This window comes from Uranotaenia lowii, chromosome 1, assembly GCF_029784155.1.
Source record: "Uranotaenia lowii strain MFRU-FL chromosome 1, ASM2978415v1, whole genome shotgun sequence".
Lineage (NCBI taxonomy): Eukaryota > Metazoa > Arthropoda > Insecta > Diptera > Culicidae > Uranotaenia > Uranotaenia lowii.
Window position 1 is genome coordinate 116,941,285 of NC_073691.1, and position 26,685 is coordinate 116,967,969.

A 26,685-nucleotide genomic window follows, 5' to 3' on the forward strand; every position below is an offset into this window, starting at 1 on the left:
CATAATTGCCGTTTTCCATCGCTTTTATAGTAAATGTTACAAAATGTAGTAAATTAGTGGTCGTAGAACGGCCTTTGAAAAAACCATGTTGTTTATTTGAGATTAATTTTTTTACTTGTGAGAATATATTTCTATTAATAATGGATTCGAACAATTTAGGAATGCAGGATAATATAGCAACTCCACGATAATTTCGTACATCGGATTTGATGCCACTTTTAAATATTGGAACCAAAAAAGATTCTTTCCATATTGCAGGAAATTTCTTTTGACAGCAACTTTAAAAATTTTGGGGGCAAACCATCTGCACCTGGCCCTTTTGATGAATCTAATGCATCCAAAGAAGCAAGTATTTCACTGAGCAATATGTTATTGACATCAACATTTAGTAACGGATCACCAAGATATGAGAAATAATCAAAATCTCGATCATTGTCGTCATGTGTAGTATAAACTTCTTGAAAAAAATTTGCAAATAGATTACTGATTTCGTTTTTAGTATTCCCTATTTTGCTTTCAAATTTCATTTGAGATTTTTGCTTTTCTTTGACAAAGTTGAAAAATTTTTTAGTGTCCTTCTTTATATTATTTTCTATCAAATTGTTGTAATGCTCGAACGAATTTTTGATTTCAATGTTCAACTGCTCGCAAATGGCCAAATAATTTAAGCGATTCACATCACAATTATCTTTTTTGTAGGCTTTATGAGCTTTCTGCTTTCTATTTTTGAGATTTATTATTGTTCTATTGTACCATGCTGGAATTTTAGATCTTTTCTTTATACTTCTTTGTTTTTTTTGGTACTGTCGATTCTAAAATATCATATATAATTTTGTAGAAATCATCCACTGCTTGTTCTGGGTTTTGGTTTCGAATTAATGATTGCCAATCTACAGCATTTAATTTGTTCTTAATACCTACGTAATTGGCTTGTTCAAAATCATAGTATTGCTCAGATAAACCACTATCCAACACTGTGGAGTTTTCATGTATAAATATGGAATATTCTATTGCAGTGTGGAACACTTCGTTTTTCCACAGCGCAGTAAGTGACTCAGTCACACAGAAATCTTCAGTCATATTAGTAAAAAGTAAATCTAAATAGCAGTTATTTTGATTTCTGATATGATTAACTTGATTAAGACCTAACTCTGCGCATTTGCCAAAAAGGGTTTGAAGCGTTTCATTTTCTCCTACAATTGGGATTAAAAGTGATTCATTTTCTTCATCATTAATAAAATTTGCCGCTCGTTGATTGAAGTCCCCATAAATGTGTACATTAGTTTCAGGTTCAAATTTTGATAATATGTTTTTAGCAAATTCAAAGAATAGTTCATACGAGTCTTTTTTAGCGCTTTCTGGAGGGAAGTAGACTGAGGCAAAAATATGTATTTGATTTTCGATTACTGATTTGACCCACACATGATCAAACTCTCTAAATTTACTTGATGAAATTGGTACTGAATTATAATCTGTAGAGACAGCAATTAACACTCCTCCACCAGACTTTTTCTCAGATAGTGATTTATCTCGATCACCTCTGAACACATTAAATCTATCAACAAAAATTTCTTCACTACTCACGCTTTCGTCCCAACTAGTTTCAGTGCCTAAAATAACAGGGAAAAAACAACCGGACACCTTTTTGAAAATTTCATTCATCTTAACGGCACTTCTCATCCTATTAAAATTTTGACAATATATAACTAACTCTTTAAACTTGTTGCTGTCATTTTGGCCCGAAGAAGACGTAACATTGAAATTATTCAAACTTCTATCAATCTCTACAATGTTATTGGTATCGAAATTTGATACTTCCTGTATGTTATTGGATTGGTTGGAATCCTCCGAGGGGTTCGTCCGAGAGTTTAAAAACACGAATGGCCACAGGAACAGGAACACGCTCGGCATGGTATAGTTGATGAGGTCCCCGGTGCCATCCAATTGGGTTGATGTACTACTGGAGGTGATCGAGCGTCGTGCCTTGGAGGGTTTAGTATTTCACCCCGTTGAAAGTTGGTCCAATTTTTTCTGGTAGGTGGCTGGGAGAAAATATTTTTAGCAGCGGCTAGGAGTTCACGATCCGGCGGTAGCGAGTAGTTATTGTTGTATTTGTTGTGATTAAAATTGTAGGAGTTCTTGGGGTAGTTGGAGTGGTCCCGATTATTGAATATTTTTATGTTTGAATTCCTGTTGATGTTTTTGTTATAATTGTTGCGGGTGAAGTAGTGTGAGTCTTTGTTATGGTTGTTGTTGTTTTTTGTAGTTTTTATTATTAGTACTGATGATATTTTGATTGCGTTGTACCTTCCGTTGACGGTTTCTTCGTTTTTTCGCTTTGTCTGCGATTTTTTGTTGTTCTTTGCGACGTAACTGACGGGCATCAAACTCTGTCCAGTCAGCTTTCCAAACCTTCTTTTTACCCAGAATTCGCCAGCCTGAGTCATTTAACTTTCGGTTGAGCTCCACTTCTAAACTTGGGTAATCAGGTGTCGGAGGTGAGGGAGTAGGGCAACGGGCAGAGGCTATGTTAGCCGACAGTGACTTCAATTCGTCAAGTATGTCGAGTTCCAACATTGGATTTGACGTAATCGTGCAACTTGATGCGATTTCCATGGACAACTGTTGCAATTGAAGCAGTTCCTCATTGATGTTGCGCAGGTCATTGGATAAACCTGACGTCACCGAATTTACCGACTTCGACAGGCATTCTTTCGAAGCAAACATAGCCGAGTCGAACAGAGATGTCGCATGGTTTTTTAGCGCCGCGACTGATCCAGCTAAGGTGCTGTCTTTACTGATGGTCACAAGCTCTTGTTTCATTGCTTGTAACGTTGATTCCATACCCTCGATCGCTTCTAGGATCATGTTCGGCTGATCATGACTAAGCGCAAAGCGGTGCGCCACTTCCGTATTTTGGTGAATTTGTTCCGCAAGTTTTTTCTGTTGCTCGACTAAAAATTTGAAATCAAGTTTAGCCTGTACAAACTCCTGGCATGATTCGCAACACGGTAAGATATATGTACCGGGATCTGCTTTTTTTGCTCCGCAAAGAGTTCCTTTGGGTAATGATTCCCACGCAGGATGCATGAAAACTTCGCGGGCAACCGATACACTTCCACATTATCGAATCCGTAGCAGAGTCCAAGGTGCAAATATCACACTTTATGCTGTTCATTTTGTAAGCAAAAGTAATAATCGGCAAAAAGTAATAATCGTCGCGGGTCGCAGACAAATAAAAACACGTACGCGAAAACAAAAAAAAAACAAATGAACACAAAGTGTAGAGGAGCGATTAAAACACGTCCGAACTGATTGATGATCGATTAGCGAAAGCACTACGATACCTGAAAAAAATTCCAAACGATGATCCTAGAAAACAACAAGCACTCTCAGAATTCAAGACAGCCCGTTCACAAGCCAGAGCCGTAGTTCGCACTGTCAAAGCCAACAGCTGGCAGAAATTCACAGAAGAGATTCATCCAAACACCATGTGCTCTGGAACAAAATAAAAATACTCAACGGCGAAACCGAAGCAATCCCTTCCATCTTCTCCTGAACCAGAAATACACAAACGACCCTTTCACCACTCATTTTAGTGGATTGTGCCAACGTAAGAACTTTTAACTACACAAATAACACACGACGTATTAAAGGACACGACACTTAACGTTCTTACTAACGGAAAAAAGGAACTAAAATTACCTTTTTGTCGACTGGTTTCGGGCTCGGTGTTGCCCATCTACAGGATGATGTCCGACCGTCGTGTGTCGTGTCCTGTAATACGTCGTGTGTTATTTGTGTAGTTGACCCTTTCACCCTAGCCAACTCTTTCTGCTCCCATTTTGCATCCATATCGTCTCCTTCAAACACCACTATGCAACTTTTGCCAACAAATCCATCCCTGAACGGAAGGATCTATAACACCAACTTCTCTTTCGACGAACTTGAGACAGCTTTGAGGAAAGTCGAGGGCCTCTTAGCTGGCCCAGACGATATCGGCTACCCCTTTTTTAAAAATTTATCATGATTTCTCAGGAAATTTTCAACAAATTTGTGTTTTCTTGGTTGAATACGTTACTTTATTGCTCAAACCGTCCAAAATTTTGAAAAAAGTTTATGGTAGTGATTATTGTGGGTAATTTATGTTGCAACACACGAGATCCGATTTTATCGTAAATATATACTTATTCCAGAAAACACAATTACTTTTCCCAACTTTTCATGATCTGAATGCTAAATAAAGCTAAATTGTATTGAATGAAGGATAGAAAATTTAATAAATATCTAAACATCAAGTATGTATAAAGCCGTCCCCACTTACCCCAGGTAGGGTTTGGAGACAAAATTTTAGATTTTTGCAAATAAACCCTTTTTTCTCAATTTTTAACCTTCGTTTCTTTTCCTAACTGGTTGTTTCGAATGTTAGGACTGTTTCAATGTAGAGTTTTTCGTCAAGAGCTAGCTAGTTCACGAGAAATTTGCGATTGGAAAGATGCATATCAACTCCACATCGTAGTTAAAAAAATCCGTAGTAAACATCCTTTATTGTCGGAACCGCATCTATTTTACAGTTATTGGATAGATGTCAAGTAAATTTAACATTATGCATTAAAAGTTTGAAAAAATAGTTAACAGTATTGTTTTAATAGCTACCGTCCCCAATTACTCCGTGTCCCCATTTACCCCGGTGTACCTTAAATTAATGTTTTTGGTATCAAATTATTGATTTAAGTAAATACATTTACTACATTTTCTATCTACAGTTTCCTACTCTAGCGCTGAATTTTGGTAATGGGACTCATATTCGAATATGTTTCACATGAGACACATCACTGCCGTGCCCTAATGCCACTAATGCCAGATAATAAGAATGATAATATAATAAGAATGATAAGAAAAGCTCGATAAAAAATAGTTTTTAGAGGAGTTTTAATGTATGATTATTTTTTTTTCTTTTTGATAATTTTCTTACCAAATAAATATTTGAATTTTTGAAAATCTTCTTCTCATTTTTGAAAGTGGAATTATTCTCGTTAACATGAAATAATAAAACTCAAGTGCATAGCTTTAAAAATAAATAATACTATAGATTTCACCCTAAAAACAAATGTATATGTAATACAATTTGAAATTCATGAAAAACAAGTTTTATTCTACAAATGATAAATAATTTCTTTAGTTTTTAAATTAATGTAGATGTTGCAGGGCGGTAGGAAGAAGCGACTCATGGGGGTGTTTTGGTGACAATGTTTTTTCTATATCATTTTTGCTTGAACAATGCATACATAATTTATAGTAAAACATTACAAAATTTTTATTCAGGTTTGAGTCAGGTTACATTAAAGGTTACATTAAAGTATTCATTTTAAACACTAACTTTTTAAAAAATAAGTCCTAAAAATTACAAATTATTTTAATGAAGTTTAAAGAAGTAAACAAGACATTTGAAGGTATCATTTAGAAGAAAACTTTATTATTTACTCAAATTATAATACAGCAAGTTATAAGCTTATACTTTTAACCACAAAAATAAACATTTTGCGGTTCAATTGAGATTTATTTTCTACACTTGAAAACTCGATTTAAATTCAAGATTTCAGTATGAAACTTTTTTATTCTCATGAAACCCATAGAATATATTTTCAGCTGAATTTTCACTTAAATATGTACAAGTTCTTTCACCAACAAAACTTTATAATTAATATTTTTTTTTATAATAAGAATCTTGTAAATATTTTTGGTAATTGAAATCTAGATTTTTCAATGAACTTAATTTTAAAAAATGAATTCAAACTTAATTTTATATTTGAGATTTCTTTTGGTTTGTGGATCAAAACTGACTCTGATTGAATATAAATTTAATTTTGAATCCTGAATGAAAATTATGAAACAACAAACTCATGCTATTTGAATCCGTAATAAAATTTTGACATTGATATTTCAATCATGATTATAAAACTTATCTTCAAGTTGAATCTGAATCTGAGCTGTTATTTTTTTCCGAGTCTGAACCTCACCTCTTGAACCTTAGTTCAAATCTGAATACCGAATTTGAAAACGATTTTTGAATCTAAGTTCCAGATAACATTTCCTAAATAATAAGAATGAACCAAAATGCGTATATTGTCTCAGAAGTCAGAACCCTTATACGAAATCTCTTATTTGGATTATGAATTTCTAGATTTCAATATGATTCATTCTTCAGTTATTTATTCGAAATTCAACTTGTGAGTTTAAATTAAAATTGCGAATAATATCACCGCTTCAATTCTGGATCACCATTATGAAACTTTCTGAACTTCCGATTCTGCATAAGAGTTAGATAAAAAATTTGAATCCAAATCTCTTTTATATTCCAAATTGATGAATTTTATTTGAATAATGAAAATACAACTAATTTAAGTTTGAAATGCAAAACCAAGATTCGAATCATGATTTTGTGTCGATGATAAAAAACTGAAATTTTAAAAAGACATACACCGTCTAAGCCGATTTGGGCTTACAGACTGAATAAATGACGCGGACAACTTAAGATTAACATTTAACACCCAGTACCGAGATGGGAATCGAGCCCATGCCATCAATAGACCAGCAATTACCGTCTTACCACGCTAACCACTCAACCACCGAGACGTACTGTAGAAGAATTGTAGACCTAGGATAAGATTTCAAGGTTATTGTTTAAATTCTGAGTCGAGATTGTTACCTATTATTCATTTTGGTCGTTCATCTAGATTTGATAAAAAAATTTAAATTCGAAAAGAGCACTCTCCTGTAAAAGTTTAACATCAACCCCCATGTTGACAATTGAATTCAAATTTTATTTACACGGAAAATAAAAAAAGGTAAAAATTACCTTTTTGCTAGGTGATTTTTTTCCACCCAGCTTTCTCGGTAAATTTTACCTTATTTTCATTCACCTAGCAAAAAGGTGAATTTTACCTTTTTTCAATTCACCTAGCAGAAAGGTGAATTTTACCTTTTTTGCATTCACCTAGCAAAAATAGTAAATAATACCGTTACCCCACCCTCTGATTTCAAAGGTAAATGTTAACTGGTTTGGTTGGTTGCAAAACAAAACGAAATTCGTTCAAGAATTGGTATTTATTTAAGATAATAGGGACCTTTACCTTTATAGTTAATGTTGGAATGCAGAGAATTATTGTTGTTTCACGGTCACCTTCTTCGAGTTCTTCCGAGGAACCTTGGCCACTGAATCCTCTTGCATTGCGTTGACATTCATATCCTTCCCCTTCGATTGATCCGGTTAGGTCCCGTTTTCCCGGAATGATCTGTGGGATGTTCCGGAATGTTGGCCAATCTGTAACAAAAGCAAAGTATTATGACGAGAACCCGCACTACCATCAAGTCACCATTCACCGCCCAGACACCATTTACCGCCCAAAATCACCCTTTTGTGTGTATTTCGAAAAAACTGGAATTTTTTCTCCAAAAAAAAGACCTGTGTTCTGTGTCGGCATCATTGTTCGACCATTTCACTGAAAAATCATCACTTAATTATGCTAACTATAGCCAGAAATAAAATATTTGGTTTTTCGTTTCCGGTCAAATTATTGAATTCGACGCCTGTTAGCGAACTAAGCATAACTGTGCTCCTAGGGAAAAAAGGGGTTTTGTTTACTAAATAGTACCTATTTGTCCTACAATCGACTTGAAACGATAGTTTGATTTTTGTAGAATAGATTTGCGTCGGAAAATTTTCGATTTTTTCAATAGTTGGTGTTTTTTGAAGCGTTTAATGATGGGCGGTAATTGGTGTATAAATAAAAGTGTGGGTTCCTAATTACCGGTCACGCACAATTTCTTTGTTTTTAACGCATGTATTGTGTCAAAAGTGTAAATTGTAAGAAGCATATAGTTTGATTACGTTAGAAAATGATGTTTTATCGCTGAAAGTAACCGATTACTTGAGGCTGTTTGCCGGGAATCATCATTTTGTCAGTCAACGCACTTTGTTAAAATTTGTACAAAATTTGCGGGAAAGATTTCACAAAATGTATTCTCTTAAGATCCAAAATATGGTTTTGACAGCTCGTTACATGGACAATATTAAAAAGAACAGTTTCCGTGTTGTTAGATAGTTTTTCCTTAAGAAAACATTATCGATACCCGAAAAAGTCGAGTGGGCGGTAATAGGGCCAGTTGAACACCTCAACGTTTAGTTAATTATTTTTAAAAGCGTACATTTTTCGGATTCCACTAAATTTTTTATTTAAAGTAGAGCAGTTTTGAGATGTATTGGAAAAGAAAGCGAATAAAAATCTGCCGTCGTTTTTTTATTACACATGTTAGAAGTTGAAAAACCGCTTAACTGGGCGGTAGATGGTGACATGATGGTACTAAAGAAATATAAGAAAACATTTACCGTTCTGTTCCGATTTTCACATATTGGGCACAAAGCAAAACTTGTTCCTGAATGACAAAACAGCTTAACCTCAATAAACGAGTTCGGCAAATTGTTACTTTTTTCAAGATGAACTGTACCTTTTTATTCAGCTCAATTCACCTCACTACGAGGTAAGATTTACCTTTTTGAATTCACCTTTTTTCTCGGTGAATTTTATCTTTTTTACAAGCTCGATTCAGGTAAACTTTATCTCGCTGTGAGGTGAGTTTCACCTCGAAGAGGTACACCCAAAATAATTTGCACGTAGGGACTACGTGAAGAACTACATAATTTTTATCCACTTGATTTTCACGTAGATGCTACGAAATCAATATGTAAACGTGTCCCTATAAGAATTTGTGCTTCATGGAACGCACCTAAATTTTACGTGAATTTTTAGTGAGTTCAACGCGGTATGTTTATGAAAGTCACGGGGAATGTTTTTATTATCGGAATGAAAATAAGGGTGGTTTTTTTACTTCTTATTTTTCATGATGATAAAAAAACGAAATTTTGTTATGAATAATCTTTATTTTTACATTCTTTGCACAATATAACACTAACACTACACTTTTTAAGCACTAAAAACACTTTTATTTTTGGACATCCTGAAAAAAAAAAATGAAAAGTATGCATTAATATAAAAAGTTGTATTCGAATAAAAAATATTTTACCTTGTCCGTTGTTCCGTGAATGGTGGTCCGTTGATCATCTTATTCGGAAGTCCCACCAAAGAACGAGAGTTCCAACAAGCACCGCATCCAGAGCCATCGCTATCAGAAAAATGAAAAAAAAAAACAAAAATTAGCTGATTACAATTAAGGAGATCATTATCACTTACCAAAACGACAATTCCAAAACAAATGAATATCCGAACAAATCCTCCTTGCTAACATGTTTAGCTGATGACAACAGACACAACGGCTTAAAAAAAAATCACATCAGCTAAAAAAAGTAAGCCGACGGAACACAATTTCATTTTCTAATATGAATTAGCCACCACACACTGGAGAAAAATGCACAAAACGGATTTGAAATCATCCACTTAGACTTGACGGGAAATTCATGAGTCAGTTATGTGGAAGTAAAGTAGTTGCTACTGGGGCGTTCTTGCTGCACTGGGGTTACTACAAAATTCACGTAGAATCGATATGATGCATCAAAATCTTAGTTTACGGGAAAAATACCGTAGAAATAATTTTCAAATTATTTTGGGTGTAGAAGTTACCTTTTTGGCTTTCACGGGCGTTCATCTTTTTATCTCGGTAAATTTTAACTTTTTATTATTTTCCGGGTAGCAAACAGGCTCGACAACTTCGTTGTTAGGGACCCCTGTTTTGAGGAAGGGGGGGGGGGGCTTCTCTATTTAGTTTTAAACAGATCGTCATGTTCAAAAATGAGTTTTTTTTCTAAATCTGAGGAATGTCGCTGAAAATTATATGGGTTATTGAAATTGTTCTGTATCAATTCCAAGAGCGCTTGGATATGCGTCACTTCGGCGTATAAATCGCACTTTTGGCGATTTGTTTTTCTCGATTTTCTTTAGATTTGTTGAAAGCATTTGAAAGCTCATAGGAAAACACACAAAATGGCGTCAAAAAGTCAACATCGAAACAAATGGATATGCGTTACTTCGTCATATCACGGCAGACCAGGGGTCATATTTTTTTGGAAATTTTGCGAACAAACTTCGAACAAAAATCTGTTTTCTAGGTAAATTGGACCTCAAGAATCCGTTTTCCATCGAAAACTCAAAAACGATGAAAATACATATGGGACTCATATGCGAATAGGGCCAGTAGAATATTTCTTAGCGTATTACCAACACCGTAACCTAGCCCTAAAATAAAAGTGCGACAGACTGTCACCGCGGAGTTCCAATCGAACTGTCAAAAGTCGTTACAATAACGAGCATAACCATTTTTACCATTTCAAATTCGTGGGAGGTATTGTAATCTGTGTGACTGTGACTTTCAATTTTTTAATTGAAATTAATCAAAAATGCAGAGAAAATTCATTGGAGCAAAACGGAAAGAAGCACTTCATTTTTATTTTAACAATTGACACAACGGAGAGCAAATTAAATAATATTCACTAAACGAAAATCAACTTCACAATCTGCAACACAGCTGCACATCTTCAAGAAGTCATGCGAATGTTTAAGTTATTGGCAGTGTTGAAAGATTATAGAAGCTTTTTCAGTGCTGCCAAGTCGGTGAGAAATTCAGTCATAAAAATATCTTTTTCTATTGTAAAAAACTCGATAAGCATATTTATTTGCATATTTTGGAACACTGAAAATCATAAAATATCAATCTGGATTTGGAATTTTCACAACATTCAACGTAATTAAATTGTAATTAAAATGAAGCAACACATTTTTCCTTCTATTACAGTCGGTCCAGCAAAACCTTCAAGCCCAAGAAAAACATACCAGAAGGCACACATCAGTATGACTTGATGAAACATGCAGCTGCCACTTTGGGATCAGGCAATTTACGCAACGCAGTACAGCTACCCGATGGGGAAGATTTGAATGAATGGGTCGCTGTCAATAGTAAGTAACAACGGCTACAACACTATTCTGGATACATGTTAAAATAGATGTTTTTTTGTTATTCCAGCTGTAGACTTTTTTAATCAAATCAATATGCTGTACGGCACAATAACGGAATTTTGCACTGAGGACTCGTGCAGCATCATGTCTGCTGGACCGAAATACGAATACCATTGGGCTGATGGACAAACGGTGAAAAAGCCCATCAAGTGTAGTGCTCCCAAATATATAGATTATCTTATGACTTGGGTGCAGGATCAACTAGACGATGAAACGCTGTTCCCTTCGAAGATAGGAGTACCCTTTCCTAAAAATTTCATTCAAATAGCCAAAACAATACTAAAGAGGTTATTCAGGGTGTATGCCCACATTTACCATCAGCACTTTTCGGAAGTTGTACGACTTAGCGAGGAAGCTCATTTGAATACTTCGTTCAAACATTTTATCTACTTTGTACAGGAGTTCAATCTCATAGATCGACGAGAACTCGCTCCATTGCAAGACCTTATTGACAAACTTATCACTAAAGACGGTCGATAAGTCGCCACTGTGGCTCAGAATACAGATAACTAGGGTTGACGGTATTGTGAATAACGGATAGTGATGGCAAGCCATGAACACCTACCTGCAAACTTCACTACAGATAACCATCTACAAATGATACAAAAACACCTAAAAATTATGATTTTTACAATCATCCACTCAATATGCTAGCCAAAACAAACAGCCTTATTTAAGCATTTTTGGCAAAGCGTAGTATTTTGCCGATCCTCTGTCCACATTTTCACAATTTAGTTTTTTAATGAACTATTTTATATCACACTTTATTTTTAGGTTGAATTTATTTTTGTGAGTGATTAATCACTCGTCATTCAAACATTCTGAAAGAACTGTTTGACTCGAACGCGTTTATTTGAAGGAAAAGTGTACATGTAAATATTTATTTTCCAACACAAAAAGCAACTTGATTTTACTTAAAAAGTAAATCTCATTGAACGTAAAGAGCATTCTTACCGTCTATCCGATTTACGGTCAAGCTCATATTGTCATACAAAGAAATTATAGTTCTAATTTAATCGTTACGCTTCTGAATGCAAAATATCCTTAAATTAGAAAAAACTAATCTCGGAGCGTCATATCTCAGAATGAACAGCAGTCCAAATAGATTTTTACTCAGTTGCAATCAATGGCCGTTTTCTTTCAGGAACAACAATTTTTTTTAAATTTTTAGAATATTAACAAACAAGTTTATTTTACATGCTTTTGATATGTCGAAAATTTATCACCACAGAGGCATTATTACAACTTATAAGAACTGCATACAAACAATAATGTGTAACGATCAAATAGCATGATTTGATGTACGACGACTGATACTGATATGTGAAATGAAAATATAAATTTGTATGGTAAAAATAACAACATAATCAACATCAAGTGAGAACAAAAAAAAGAAAGCCGTTACTACGCTTGTTGCTGATGTTCATTTTCTGCGAACCAAAATGCATGATCTTGAACCTTTTTTTTCCAATACACCGTTAGATCGTGATATGAATCTCCAGTGCCTTCTAGCTCCGGAGGCAGGTTGACTAGTTGACCAATTTGTGTACCCCGATTAGAAATTTTAATACGGGTCTTCATCTTTTCACTCATAAAACTCCTATTTTAACAGCAATAAAAACGGATTAGTAGATGGTTTGTAGAAATATTCTGCAGAACTTACCGGAAAATGTTGAGTACCACACTCACATGCATAGGAGCGTTTACAAACTCGAGTAATTTGGGACGGCAAGGGTAATTTTCCCAGCTAACGACCGTCCTACGAAATCAATCACAGATCATTCTGATTAGATTATTATACGACCTATTAACGTATTTCTGATCACCTTTTGATAAGTGCAGCATTCAACTGTAAAGCATGCGCAAGGCGAACGTTTTTCATATCAAATACTGCCACGATCCCGTAAATTGAGATGGTTTCATCCAAAAATAGAAGCAAATCCAGTATCATTTTATCTACCTTGAATACATTGTTCTGCGTATGATACTTCGGATTATGGGCAGCTGTGCGGATGATGACCACTTGGCGATTGTGTTGGTCCTTTTGCCTCAACGGTAGAAATATACCCAAATCAAGTAGTTCTAAGATGTCGGTCGCAAAAGGGTCGCGATTTTTGAACCATTCTACACGTTCGATACGTATTTTACAGTACCTAAGAATGAAACACGAATTACTAAATTTATCTTTGAAACTGGAAATGTCTTTCTTTTATTTCGAATAAACGAGATCCAGTTTCGTATTTTGTTATGATCCAAAAGCTCTATTAATCGCATTTTTCGAATTTCGAAAAACAAAGCAACAAGCGCCGAATTCAGTGTTATCTTTACATTTCTACTCACATCAATATCTTCTGTTTGGCCTTCTCGATATCATATTTGGTGGTACGCAAAAAGTAGACCAGATAGCGCACATCGTTGTTGATAGTGATCTGCTGATGTTCTTGGGCAAGCCAACTTTGCAACTCATTGACACTTTCATCCCGTTTCACGGTTGTTTCACCTAGGAGGTTTTCAGCATCTATGTAGCAGGCTTCAGGAAGAGTTTCAACGTACGACCGCTTCATTTTATTTCTTTTTTATTTGACTCCTCCAATAAATTATGATCTTATCAGCACAATTCCTGCTTGGTCAGATTCACAGTCAGAACGCTTGAAATGAACATTATTCAAGCTCATTGATAGGACGATTGGACTATGGTTTATATGATACTAATCCAATGATGTCGTTCGCCTTTCGAAGCCAGCGTTTAAGGTATACGTAGAGAATCACAGTTTTGATAAGTAACTGATAATCAAGATAGGTAGATGGAAGGTATAACATTGCGCTTTACCTCAATCGACAGAGCTGTGTAAAGGCAGGATCAAAAATAGTTATGAAATTTCGAACGATTTATATGGGATTTGAAATAAAATTACAATTTATGGAACATTGTAATCAGTAATCAGTCACATTCTTTGAAATAACATATGCAAGCAACGAAGTAATATACCTAGCATGTAGCTTTCCTGACTGATAATAGAGTTGTTTTTGACATTTCTTACGCACACTTGCTGAGCGTGTACAGATGAGACGGGATAATTAACCTCAAAAACTCTCGGTACAAAAAACGAACAGCCGGTCGACACACATGATCGTTTTTGAGGTTTATTGTCCCAAAACTGAACAGTAGACTGCCCCAAATTTGTATGGGAAATTCAAAACCTGTGAAATGTTATGCGCTACAGGCTAAAATTGATCCTTGGCCTAGTACAAGATCTCATGCCAAATTTGGGCCAGATCGGATCACGGGAAGGGGTCGCTCAACGAGCCTTAAGTTTGCATGGGATTTCGAGGCATTTTGTTCGGGAGAAACATGAAAAACCAGTTTTTCATCAATAACTTTGGTTCCCGTCTGCCGATTTCTTTCAAAAACGGTTTTTCTTAAAGCCTAAATTATGAAAAATATTTCATCTGAAGACTGCATTTCAATTAGAGTTAAGATAAGAAAGATATAAGGCTTCAAAAATGAGCTAACTTTTTTAAGGATGGTATTCATCACTGTTAATGAGTCGAGGCGGTCGAACATATTGACGCCTCATTAACAGTGCTGAATACCACCGTTAAAAAAGTTAGCCCATTTTTGAAGCTTGATAACTTTTTCATCTTAACTCTTATCGAAATGCAGTCTTCGGATGAAATATTTTTCATAATTTAGGTTTTAAGAAAACCCATTTTTGAAAGAAATCGGCAGACGGGAACCAACGTTATTGATGAAAAACTGGTTTTTCATGTTTCTCCCGAACAAAATGCCTCGAAATCCCATGCAAACTTAAGGCTCGTTGAGCGACCCCTTCCCGTGATCCGATCTGGCCCAAATTTGGCATGAGATCTTGTACTAGGCCAAGGATCAATTTTAGCCTGTAGCGCATAACTTTTTCAAAAGTCGGGTCATTTGGGGCACTCTACTGAACAGGCTTGGTGAAACAACCAGCATATTATCACGAACACTACCAGCGGCAAACAGCGTTACCACATATACAGATTTTTCTGTAATCATACAGATTTTTTAGCAATTTTGTCACCAAGAATCTGTATATACAGATTACAGATAATTGAAAATTTATACAGATTTTATACAGATTTTCTACAAATCAAAAAAATTCAAAATATTTTGATTAACATTCCAGGTAATTCACTCCAATGATCCAACGTCCAAGCCAGCTTCAATTGTCATACCCGCAAATTTAAAATATTTTCAAGACTAGACATCGGGACCGTAACAATACAGTGCTTACCACGACAAGCAAGGGTTTGCATGCAAACAGTTTTGAAACCTGTGTTGGAGAATCATATACCAGTGCATATACTAAGTCTTTACAATACACGAAATGTTACTTTCAATGCAAGTTAAATATCATTGACTTATTATAGCGGCTGTGTACATTTTCCTCCAACTTATTACAGAAATTGGCTTGCAACAGAAACCTTTGCCACAGTTTTCTTTCTAAACTGATTGTTAAATCGAGGAAGGACACAGGTTTATTTTATTTTATAGTTAAGGAAAAGTATCGAATTAAAACTTTTTATCACCGCATATTGCCCGGATTGAAAGATTGATTTCTTGAATTTTTGCGGATGCAGTAATTAGAACAAAGTTTAACCACAGAAAAGCGATTCGCGTGTATCAAAATAATATGATTAACACTTACTTGATAGTTCGCAGTTATCAGAAGCGCAGTTAAATTTAGTGTGCTATTAGAAAAAGGTTATCGTAGGGCAGCATTAGTACCCGGAATCAAAATTTTAGATACAGATTTCAATACAGATTTTTGAGATTTTAAACAGATTTAAAAGATTTTTTGCATCAAAAATACAGATATTAATGTGGCAACGCTGGCGGCAAATAGGACTATAGGGTCCGCAGCGTTCGCAGGGTTTGAGGACAGGCATCGACATTGAACTTTCATCTACTCAGTTCAGAGTGACGGTTACTCAGAGTTATCTGTGCTCACACACAAAATTTTCGAGGTCAGAATTTAGCAAAAATTTGCTCAAATTTGACCAGCTAGAAACTTAGCAAAAAAATTAGCAATATTTTTGAACTATAATTTTAGCAAACGAGAAAAAAAGATAGCCGCCGCAATTTTTACTCAATTTTTTAGCAAAAACCGGAAAAAAAGATCGCCCGGATCTGAAATTTCAAAATTTATTGTTTTTTCTCTGGAGAATCAGGGAGAACGTTTGATTATGAAATAGAACTCACAAATTTACTTCACTTTCAATTTATTTTTAATTTTTTTTTAAATTTAATTTCACGTTCGATCAACGGAAATTCCGGTTCCAGCGGGCGAAACTTCAAGCCATCTTCATCGACGAATGCACCAGAGTGTGTGCCGGATGCAGCTCGTTGAAATTCCAGCTGTGGTCCCCTTTATTTCTGGTCTGATGGGGGTTTTGTGTTGCAGTTGTAACCTGAAAGAAAAACAAACAATTTTGGATTTAAAAATCGGAAAATTTGTACAATTTATAATTCGCCCTTACCTGTACGCATCCGGTGTCGATTTGGTTAGTATTTTGTTGTTGACTTAGCCACCACTAGAACCACTAGCATCGAACTTTCGGAACCGCGCACAATCATGTCTGTTTGTTATTTTTCTTAAAACCCGCGGCGGCTGTTGTCTGTGCACAAAGCGGCTAGAAAACCTTTGTTTTGCTAAAGTCAAGCAAAATGAACTTTCTAATTGCTAAAATCAAGTAAATTTAGCTTTTTGCTAACTCAACAGTAAAAAAATATTTTTGCTAACGGAAAGTAACAGCGAAATTTTGCTAAGTGGAGCCCCGAAGGTTTTGTGTGCAGAGTCAGTTGTCGCCAAAACCGTACTTACTCAGTTCTGACTAAATGGCCTACACTGTAAATTTTTGCCTCGATTTCCAGCAAAAAAAATTGCTGGAAACGTTCAGCAATCCAAATTTTTGCTGGAAACCAGCAATCGGTTTTCGAATTGCTGGATTTTTCAGCATTCGGTTATGTGCTTGTCATTTTTTGCTGAAAAATCAGCAATCGGTTTTCAAATTGCTGGACTTTCCAGCAATTGACCTAGTTTGCTGGAAAATCAGCAATCGAGTTGTCAATTTGGAGTTTGTTTTTGTTTCGTACGCTGAAGTAAGGTGAGATTCTATTTTACGAATTAAGGTTAAATTAATATAATTATTTTATTTTCCTCTATATTCTAGCAACCAGGCATCAAGTCAAGGGTAAGTTTTTATTGTACAGGTAGATATTCCATAGAAGATACTCATCAAAACTATTTTTACAGGTGGCGGATGATCAACATTTTGGCACAAAGCGGCCACCCCAGAGCCGGTGTGAAAGTTGTGAAAAAAAAGTTTTTTTTTGGAAAATAAATTAATCCCTTATTGAAAATGGGAGAAAATAATTGTATTTATTGCTTATTATATGCACAGCCAATATTAAACTTTAATTTTGAATTGAATATAAATTTCATACTAAATACTGCCGGTTGTGTTGAAAGAAATAGCTGGTTTCCAGCAATCTGGATTACTGATTTTCCAGCAATTTGAATTGCTGGAAACCAGCATTAACGTTTGCTGTTTTTTCCAGCAATTTAAATTGCTGGAAATTTTGCTGGAAAGTCAGCGGGACAAAAACCAGCAAAATTTTGCTGGTTTCCAGCAAAAAAAAATTTGCTGTGTATATTGTATACTCAGATCTGATAGTGAACCTTCATATAAGAGAAGCGACATCTGATCCCTCTTAAAATGAAATATGTGGCAACATAGTCTAAGTCTTGGGCAAAAAAATCCTTAGCACTGTTTTCTGGCTCAAGCTCTAAAGTTAACGTTCCTTCAATCCAACAAAACAACATTGAACTCGATGCCCTAAGTATAGCGATAAACGGTATGAATGACTTGAATTTCGTAAACAATCAGATAGTTTTTTAACTAGGAACACGATTCACCAAAGCATTATATTGGTGCATATGGTGTGTATATATTCAGGAGGTGTTACCGAATATCGAATTCCCGATTCAGCCATTTTGGCTATGTAGGCTATGCAACTATGCGGAACTCATGAAGTTTGTTTACCAACAAACCACCGAAAAGCTGAGCAAAAAATAAACAAACTCATTGAGAGCCCCGCTCACTCCTCGCCTACATACTGTGAAAGTCGGAGAACCTAGTGTATCAAAAATCAAAAGACCTTGATACCTTCCTTGGTTGAGTTTTCAATAAGAAAGATAAAAGCTCTGCGACAAATGCTCGGATCGATTTTGACAGTTCTTTTGTATCGATTGGAATTTTGTGTTTGAGACGTCGCTTCTCTTACATGTAGGTTCACTAATACCGGAATTTTTTTCACGGAGGCAAACCAGAGGCAACCTAGGTTCGCTCTAAGGCCGATGACATAGTGAGTGCGATGCGATGCGAACCGGCGAATGCGATTCAATGCGGTGAACCACATTTGATGAAAATGTATGTGAATCGCTTAAACCTGACATACTCAACGCGGCGAAGCATATGTCAATTTGTTCCGCCGCACGAGTTCGCGTAGGCTGCGTCCGTAAATTTTCCGCCAATTCGCATCGCATCGCACTCACTATGTCATCGGCCTAACTGCTGCCATCGTGCTCATTTATTGCTCTAGAGGCAACCTATAGGTTCGCTCGAAAAACGGACGGAGTCGCCCTGAGAAGAAAGTCAGTTTTGCGAGAAGTTCACCAATACTCTCAACGTTGTTGTCAAAACATTAAACAGCTGTTTTTGGCTGAACGCAAAACAGTTGAAATAATGAACGGGAAAATAATTATTGCCGCGATTTTGAACCTCTCAGCCAAGCAAAATCGTAATATCTGCTGTCCAGTGCAATCCGGACTCGAAAAAAGACAATCCGGATGTGAAGAACCGAGTGAAGAAATCCAGAAGGGAGAATAAAATGACAGCTGCATGTAAACATTGCGCTCGTTCTCACGCACACCTACGTATGGAATAACTCGAAACCCGAAAGTCGTTTTTTTATTCGGACGGTTCCAGAGCCAAATCCGGAATAAAAAAAAAAAATACGCCATAAGATCTGACTAATCGCCCTGATCAACATTCACTCAATTGTCGACTTCAAGCACTCAAATTCGCTGAGTACCAACTTTCGTGTCGTCTGACGGCGTGTTCGTAAATTGATTTTTTCTATCGAAGTGATTTTTTTTTATCGATGCTGGCGTTCGTGAATTACAAACAAACGTATGCAAAAGCCAAGGGGCTGAAGAAAACAAAAATTCCCGTACCAAGTTTTCAGTCAAGAAACCCGCAGGAAGAAGAAAAACGAAACGAGTGAAACACGTATAGGGGCAACATGGCGCCCTCATTGCGAAAATTTCAACCAGAGGCAATTTTTTTAATAATCCTTAAAATGATATCTGCGGCTCGGGAATGTCAATCAATGGGATCTTTGGTAACATTAATAAACTATGGTTGGGCACAAAATGCAGAGTTTTCAGCATAATCCTCGTTAAAATTGATTCTTAATCTGCAGTATGACAACAACAGATGCGTTTGGCAACCAAAATGTTACCCTATTTCGAGTCTGTTATGGGGTGAAGTGTTTAATTTCGGGAACCACACTGACGTTCTGGTACCAAAAATTTGGTACGGGGTACGGAGTGTTTGTATGCGATTTGACAGCTGGTTCAGTCCTCTGGCAAAAGCATTGGGAAGTGATTTGACATCTACTTATCGACTGATGCATCACCCAAAAAAACATTTTAAGAACGCGCCGTGAGTAGCCGTTACTCGGAAAAACTGAGTCGTTTTAGATCAAGCAACGGCTGCGTCATTTAGTGGTATGAATAAGGTTTAGCAATTGCTTCGGAAGCTTTTACTTTGCTCGAAATCAAGCAAAGCAAAAGCCCAAAGCATTTGCTTAGTTTGGTATGAATAAACGTTTGCTTAGCAGATGTGTACTAAAGTCTTAGAACATAGCTTTTGCTTCGAAAAAAGAGCTATCCAACTAGCAGAATCCGAAATTTTCTAAAGTAAAATGAAAGAAGACGATCAAAAAATTGAAAAGTACGGCTAAAATAGCCATGAAATCGACGGTGCGGGTTGTGGGTGTAAGAACGATCGGAAAAATTTAAGTCAATACATGCTCGCATGTTGATGTTTAAAGAAAATTGAATATTATCAAACAAAAATTGGCCTAGCTTTTTAACATTTATCATAGCTCTCCCACACGTTTTCGGATCGGGATAATCCGATATATAAAAAAAATAGGCAATAGGCGCGCATCTTAACTTAGATGTTTTTTTTTTAATCTTTGAATTATAAAAAAAATCATATAAATTTGGGAGATCTGAATTATGTTTAAAATTATTACAACTTTCTTCCAACAAGCCGATTGGGACTTCTTCCACTGTAGCCGGATTTTTTTTTTAATTTGACATATTTACTAATTGATTTGTTTTGTTTCATCTTAGACGAATCATTTCATACAACAACAGGAATATGAAAAAAGTTGGGTTATCACTTCGACTGTTCTTTATCTATGTTGAAAATGCCTTTTTAAATTGTATTGAAGTGTAATATTGCTAATTTTATAAATTCATGACGTTGTTGAAGAATTTGTTTATTGGAAAAGTCTGCTACCAAGTATGCTTAGAAAATAAAGTAATTGCTAGGAGATTTCTCGAGCGATTGCTTCAGATTTGGGCTTTATTCATACCGAACTAGCTTGTTCTAAAAGTAAAAGCTCCTGACTGAGAAAACAGCTGTCAGAAAAAACTTTATTCATATCAACCGAAGCAATTGCTTTCTGCGACTGCTCGAATGCTCGATTTAGTTTAGCAAAAGCAATTGCTGGGGGTTTTTCATACCACCTATTAACCCTCATCCGCATTAGATTTCATTACCCTAATCAGCACTAGGAGTGTCATTTTGACACTCCAAGCTAAAATCGTCATAACTTTCTTAATATCTAACGGATTACAATGAAACTTATATCACTAGAAAGCTTGTAACGTCAGTAAAATATGTTTAGAACATTATATATAGCTAAAGCTTCTAGTTTTCTCGTTATTCAGCATGAAAGAAAAAAAATCCGAAAAAACATGCCTCACGAAAACTGCTGTAGTTCATATGTTACACGTCCAACAAAAAAATTTGCCTTTTACATATGAAAGCTGAAGTTAATGTCTACATCATGGAACAAAGAAATATTTTTTTAATTTATTTTGAATGAAATGGTCACAAAAAGTTCAAAAAAGTGGTCTGAAAAACCTACTTTTCATTCGATTGCTAGTAAATACTGTTTGAGCGATGGTAGAGTGTTTTAAAAAATATGACTACAAACTTTATTGAAATTCTAACATTTTGCTGTCTTTAGATTTCCGATGCAACAAAAATTAAATTTACTGGAATTTTTCAAAGTTGGCTACTTTGCGCGATTTTTTCAATAATTGAAATTTCATCTGTTTTTGTGGTCATCCGTCAGGTTGTACCCAGATTTGCAGTGCTTTTACTTTGTTTGGACCAATCAAAAGTATATTCATTGGAAAGCACATCTAAACTACATTCTAGTCAGGTGCAACAATTCACGCTGTAAGATTTCACAAAAATATGAAAATTATAAACGTAAAATCATTCCTGAATTTCTAGAACTACAAGCAGCGGTCCAGCAAAACGTGTTTGTTTGCTCTCCGAGAGGTACGGTGGGTGGTTATTCGGACAGAGAGCGAAGCCGACAGACCAAGAAATGCACGACACGCATCGTTATTTCGTCTGTCGGCTTCGCTCTCGGTCCGAATAACCACCCACCGTACCTCTCGGAGAGCAAACAAACACGTTTTGCTGGACCGCTGCTTGTAGTTCTAGAAATTCAGGAATGATTTTACGTTTATAATTTTCATATTTTTGTGAAATCTCACAGCGTAAATTGTTGCACCTCACTAGAAAGTAGATTAAATTCCCTTTTCAATGGATATAGTTTCAATTGCTTCAAACGGCGAGAAAGCACTGAAAATCCGGGAACAACCTGACGGAAGACCACAAAAACAGATGAAATTTCAATTAGGGAAAAATCGCGCAAAGTAGCCAACTTTGAAAAATTCCAGTAAATTATATTTTTGGTGCATCGAAAATCTAAAAAGAGCAAAATGTTAGAATTTCAATAAAGTTTGTAGTCATATTTTTTAAAACACTCTACCATCGCTCAAACAGTATTTACTAGCAATCGAATGAAAAGTAGGTTTTTCAGACCACTTTTTTGAACTTTTTGTGGCCATTTCATTCAAAATAAATTTAAAAAATATTTCTTTGTTCCATGATGTAGACATTAACTTCAGCTTTCATATGTATAAGGCAAATATTTTTTTGGACGTGTAACATATGAACTACAGCAGTTTTCGTGAGGCATGTTTTTTCGGATTTTTTTTCTTTCATGCTGAATAACGAGAAAACTAGAAGCTTCAGCTATATATAATGTTCTAAACATATTTTACTGACATTACAAGGTTTCTTTTGATATAAGTTTTATATGAAGTTCATAACAATTCAAACGACTTAAATGGATTTTACTTTTGGAGTGTCAAAATGACACTCTAAGTCGGAAAAGGGAGTTTTTTTGTCCAGGCTTCCAGGGTTCGTCTATAAATAAAGTAAAGATGCAAAATTAAAGAACTTTTGAATTCATTTAGGGTCCCCGAAGAAATTTTTGTTTTTTGATGCTTCTGAAAAAAGTTACAAGCATTCAAACTTGAAATAGTGTCAAAATGACACTCTAATGCGGATGAGGGTTAAAAGAGGCGATGTCTGATACCGTATTTTTTTTCACCTGGAGGCAAACTAGAGGCAACCTAGGTTCGCTCTAACTGCTGTCATCGTGCTCATTTATTGCTCGAGAGGCAACCTAGGTTCGCTCGAAAAAGGGACGGAGTCGCCCTGAGAAAAAAGGCAGTTTTGCGAGAAGTTCACCAATACTCTCAACGTTGTTGTCAAAACATTAAACAGCTGTTTTTGGCTGAAAGCAAAACAGTTGAAATAATAAACGGGCAAATGATTATTGCCGCGATTTTGAACCTCTCAGCCAAGCAAAATCGTACTATCTGCAGTCCAGTGCAATCCGGACACGAAAAACGGCAATCCGGATGTGAAGAACCGAATGAAGGAATCCAGAAGGGAGAACAAAATGACAGCTGCATGTAAACATTGCGCTCGTTCTCACGCACACCTACGTATGGAATAACTCGAAATCCGAAACTTGCTTTTTTATTCTGACGGTTCCAGAGCCAAATCCGGAATCAAAAAAAAATACGCCATGAGTAAAATGCAGTCGGGCTCTGGGTATTTCAAAATAAGCGATAACGCACACTCATTTTGCGGAACCCCTTAAACTTGTAAAATTGACCCGTTATTGGGAACGTCCATGATCTGTCAAATAATGGGTCATTTGTAAGGGTCAATATTACACATGTTTTGGAAAAAGCACGAGTACGCTTAAAAACGTGTAGTCTTTGATCTTATCAAAATTTCGTCAGTCATTCGATAAAAAATGGTGGATGAAACGAACGAGGCGCGATATATTGCAGCAAGTATTTCAATATTTGTAATTTATTCATAAAAATTCTTTATTTTAAATAGTGAAACATTTATAACTTTAGTTATTGTTTTGCAGGTCTGAAAAAAAAACAATGTGGCCGAACATTCCGGCATTCCGACGGCAACCTGCGGACGTGATTCTTAAGAAAAAAAGGACAGATCTTCATTGCAGCAAAAGAAAATTTCGTCTTCCAATGATTGAGGTGAGTTTATTTATAAAATACTTGAATATTCCTAAAATTCTTTATTATGATTAAATTGTCCTCCACTTATCAGGGATACAATAAGTTTAAAAAAATTAAACCATTACTAATCAGTTTCAATTTTTTTCAGATTCCTGCATTCCTTTACCCGCTGTGTTGCTATTTTTAATTTAAAAAATTAAAGGCCGACAAAATGTATTAATTTCCTTATATGTAATAAATAATTTTAATTTGGTGAAGTTGACTTGCTTTCTATTTTATTATTCTTGCACGCAACATTTCATATCATTCCAGCATCTGCTCACATCTCCACCGGGAGCAAGCGTTCGAAATAATGTGTAAGAGCAAACGCACCAATAAGTGAGTATACGCGGCCCGGTTTTGCTCATTTCAGCGGACCGGTTTTGGGATACACACTCTTTCGCGCACCGGGCAGTAGCATAATTATTTTTAAATTTAGCATTGCACTGAGAAAACTTTTGAAGAAAATCTTAATCTTAAATTAATACGGACCGAGTAAATTTTCGGAGTCGTCCACCAAACGGCTCTTCTTAGTTACATGATCATTTTTTGTCATAAAATACGATGCTTCGAGTTTGTTTATCTGAAATTGAGTGAGAAAGGAAAAAATGTTATCAAAATTTATAGATAGAAAAAAGTCATAAACAATATAAAATACAAAATAAATAACTCACCATCAGAACCAGCAATTGCACTTTCTCGTTCAATTCCTGGATAAACCCGAAAAATGTAACGAAATTGCGAATTCAACTGGTTATTCAAAAAAAAAATCCATCCACAATTTTAATCTCATACGATTTTTTTCTTAAAATGAATATCATCAAACATCCACGCGACGTCGTTTGTTTAATTCTGCTTAAATCTTCAACTCCTTTTTCTATCCAACGTGCTGACTGAAATAGTTGCTGCTCCGAAAAACTGGGCCCCATTAGTTCCAAACTTATTGAGAGACCTCGTTTCGAAAGCCGAATTCGGTAGGGACAGTAATGGAATGCCACCCATACGGTTGGATACAAAAATCCTGCATAGCACACTGGTCTCGATTATTATTACTCCGAGAAAAATCCTCGAAGCTTCACTCAAGGTTGTGGGAGTCAGTAAAATGTTGTCCACGTTTATTCAGTCTGTGAGCCTAAATCGGCTAAGACGGTGTATGTCTTTTAAAAAAAAATTCAGAAAGCAATCGTCGAACTTGAAGGGCTTTTCGGAAATATTTCATGGAATTAGTTTTTGCGCAATTAAAAAAGTTTCCGCTTTCCGTTCGTTTGTTTAATTCTGCTTAAAACGGTAGAATTTTTTCAGTGCATGTTTGATCTCGCCCCTTTCTAGTGAGCAAATTTGGTGATTTTGTCGGTCCCGACGGCAACGGCCCTATTTTGCTCACCTTCATACTAACCCCCGGTGCGGTATGGAAGTGATTAAACTCGTGAGCATTTTCACTATACTCGCGATTGCTGCGGATGCCCTAAATTTGACCCGACGATATGACGTACAGCCTATGTACCCTATAAAGGGTACAAGGCCTGTACACCAAAAAGGAGTTAACCCAGTCTTATTCGATAACGGATCAAAACTACACTATAAGGGGTTGCGCCAGATGAGTGTGCGTCAACCGGCACGCAAACAACCAGGGCTATTACATAGGGTGGTGTAAACTGTCAAAAAGGTCAATCGGCCATACTGAAATGACATTGTTTACAAATATAGCAGGGATCAATGCATCAAGCGCAGGTAGTGTTTTCCATATCTGGTTTGTTTATTTCAGCAATTCAAAGGTGAAAATTAGATAATTTAGATAATTTTCGAAAATGAGTGATTATCTTAGCTCGGTGGCTCTACCGCGCATAAAACAGCACCAGAATGAGTTGTCAGGTCAAGATGGAAGCCCGAGCGGAACCCGTATACAAGGTAAGTTAATCAAAATAATTTAAAACAACAAAACCTTAAGATGAGTTTTCAAATTTCAGCAACCTTGATGTTTGCATTTTGGACAAACTAGGCTGGGCCAAAGGCAAAGGCCTCGGAAAACGGAAGACAGAAGTTAACTTAAAGTTTTTCACTGTGGAATCCAGCACACTTCACTCGACCCGGAATTGTACTCTTAATTAGTCGACATTCCCTCACTTCCATCTGTACCGTTGAGCCGTCAACACGTACGCCGGAGCATCGTATCGTTGCTGTGTACCTGCAGGAACATTTTTACATTATTTATTTTTTCCTTACCTGTTTTTCAATCAGCACTTTTCAGTGCTAAAATTATTTCTATTTTCTTTTATTCATATTTTTTTCTTTTCTTTCCAGCATGGGGAAGTCTTCGGCCGGCTCAAGGGCCGGAAGAAAACGGATTGCTGAACCTAATCCAGGGCCATCTGCCAAAAAAGTTGAAATTTCCAATTCATTCGATGTCCTTCATAACATCGGTGATGAGGAAATATTCATATTTAATTCTGATAAGAGTAATAAGAAACCTTCTTCTTCTAATACTCTTAAAAATGAAAAGGTTCCACCAATTACGGTCACGATTTCTGACTTCAATGCCTTTCGAAAAGAAATCGTCACTTCCGTCAAGGATGTGAAGATTTCTTTTCAGATCGGTCGAAGGGGAACTGCTCGTATTTTGGCGGAATCTTTAAATGATTTTCAAAAAATTTTAAATTATTTGAATAATAAAAAACATCAATTTTTTACGTACGACACTAGAAGTGATCGTCCATTTAAAGTTGTACTTCGTGGTCTCACCGGCGATCAGACACCGGATGAGATCACATCTGAATTAAATTCTTTGTTAGGTTTTTCTCCAATTCAAGTAATTCAAATGAGGAAAAGAACCAACACGAATAATATCAGTAGTG

The 26,685-nt window shown here is 35.9% G+C and overlaps 2 protein-coding genes and 1 long non-coding RNA gene across 3 annotated transcripts in view; 2 read left to right on the plus strand and 1 right to left on the minus strand.

The window, feature by feature from the left end:
* The window catches only part of LOC129739302 (MOB kinase activator-like 1), a 37,340-nt gene extending 24,952 nt beyond the window's left edge, over positions 1-12,388 (plus strand). Inside the window, exons 2-3 of the mRNA XM_055730710.1 lie at positions 10,807-10,967; positions 11,035-12,388. Of these exons, the coding sequence (XP_055586685.1) occupies positions 10,807-10,967; positions 11,035-11,507 (634 nt within the window). The 3' untranslated portion in view covers positions 11,508-12,388. The remainder of the gene's footprint in view (positions 1-10,806; positions 10,968-11,034) is intronic.
* LOC129739300 (retinol-binding protein pinta) lies at positions 12,230-13,917 on the minus strand. The gene is made up of 4 exons (XM_055730709.1): positions 13,368-13,917; positions 12,854-13,180; positions 12,691-12,786; positions 12,230-12,627 (listed from the first exon to the last, which is right to left on the minus strand). Exons 1-4 carry the CDS (start codon positions 13,589-13,591, stop codon positions 12,432-12,434), a joined length of 843 nt encoding a protein of 280 aa, XP_055586684.1. The 5' UTR covers positions 13,592-13,917; the 3' UTR covers positions 12,230-12,431.
* A 4,964-nt stretch (positions 13,918-18,881) lies between these two features.
* LOC129739310 (uncharacterized) lies at positions 18,882-26,331 on the plus strand. The gene is made up of 3 exons (XR_008735816.1): positions 18,882-19,262; positions 25,599-25,741; positions 25,801-26,331. It is a non-coding gene; the product is annotated as an uncharacterized LOC129739310 (long non-coding RNA).
* The last annotated feature ends 354 nt before the right edge of the window (positions 26,332-26,685 follow it).

Bases quoted from the DNA above. Each gene is read 5' to 3' on its own strand.
- LOC129739300 (XM_055730709.1), bottom strand. From the start codon at position 13,591: ATGAAGCGGTCGTACGTTGAAACTCTTCCTGAAGCCTGCTACATAGAT. The intron at 12,787-12,853 runs GTGATCAGAAAT...TTGATTTCGTAG, and splicing joins AATGCTGCACTTATCAAAAG to GACGGTCGTTAGCTGGGAAA. The intron at 12,628-12,690 runs GTAAGTTCTGCA...CTGTTAAAATAG, and splicing joins GTGGTACTCAACATTTTCCG to GAGTTTTATGAGTGAAAAGA.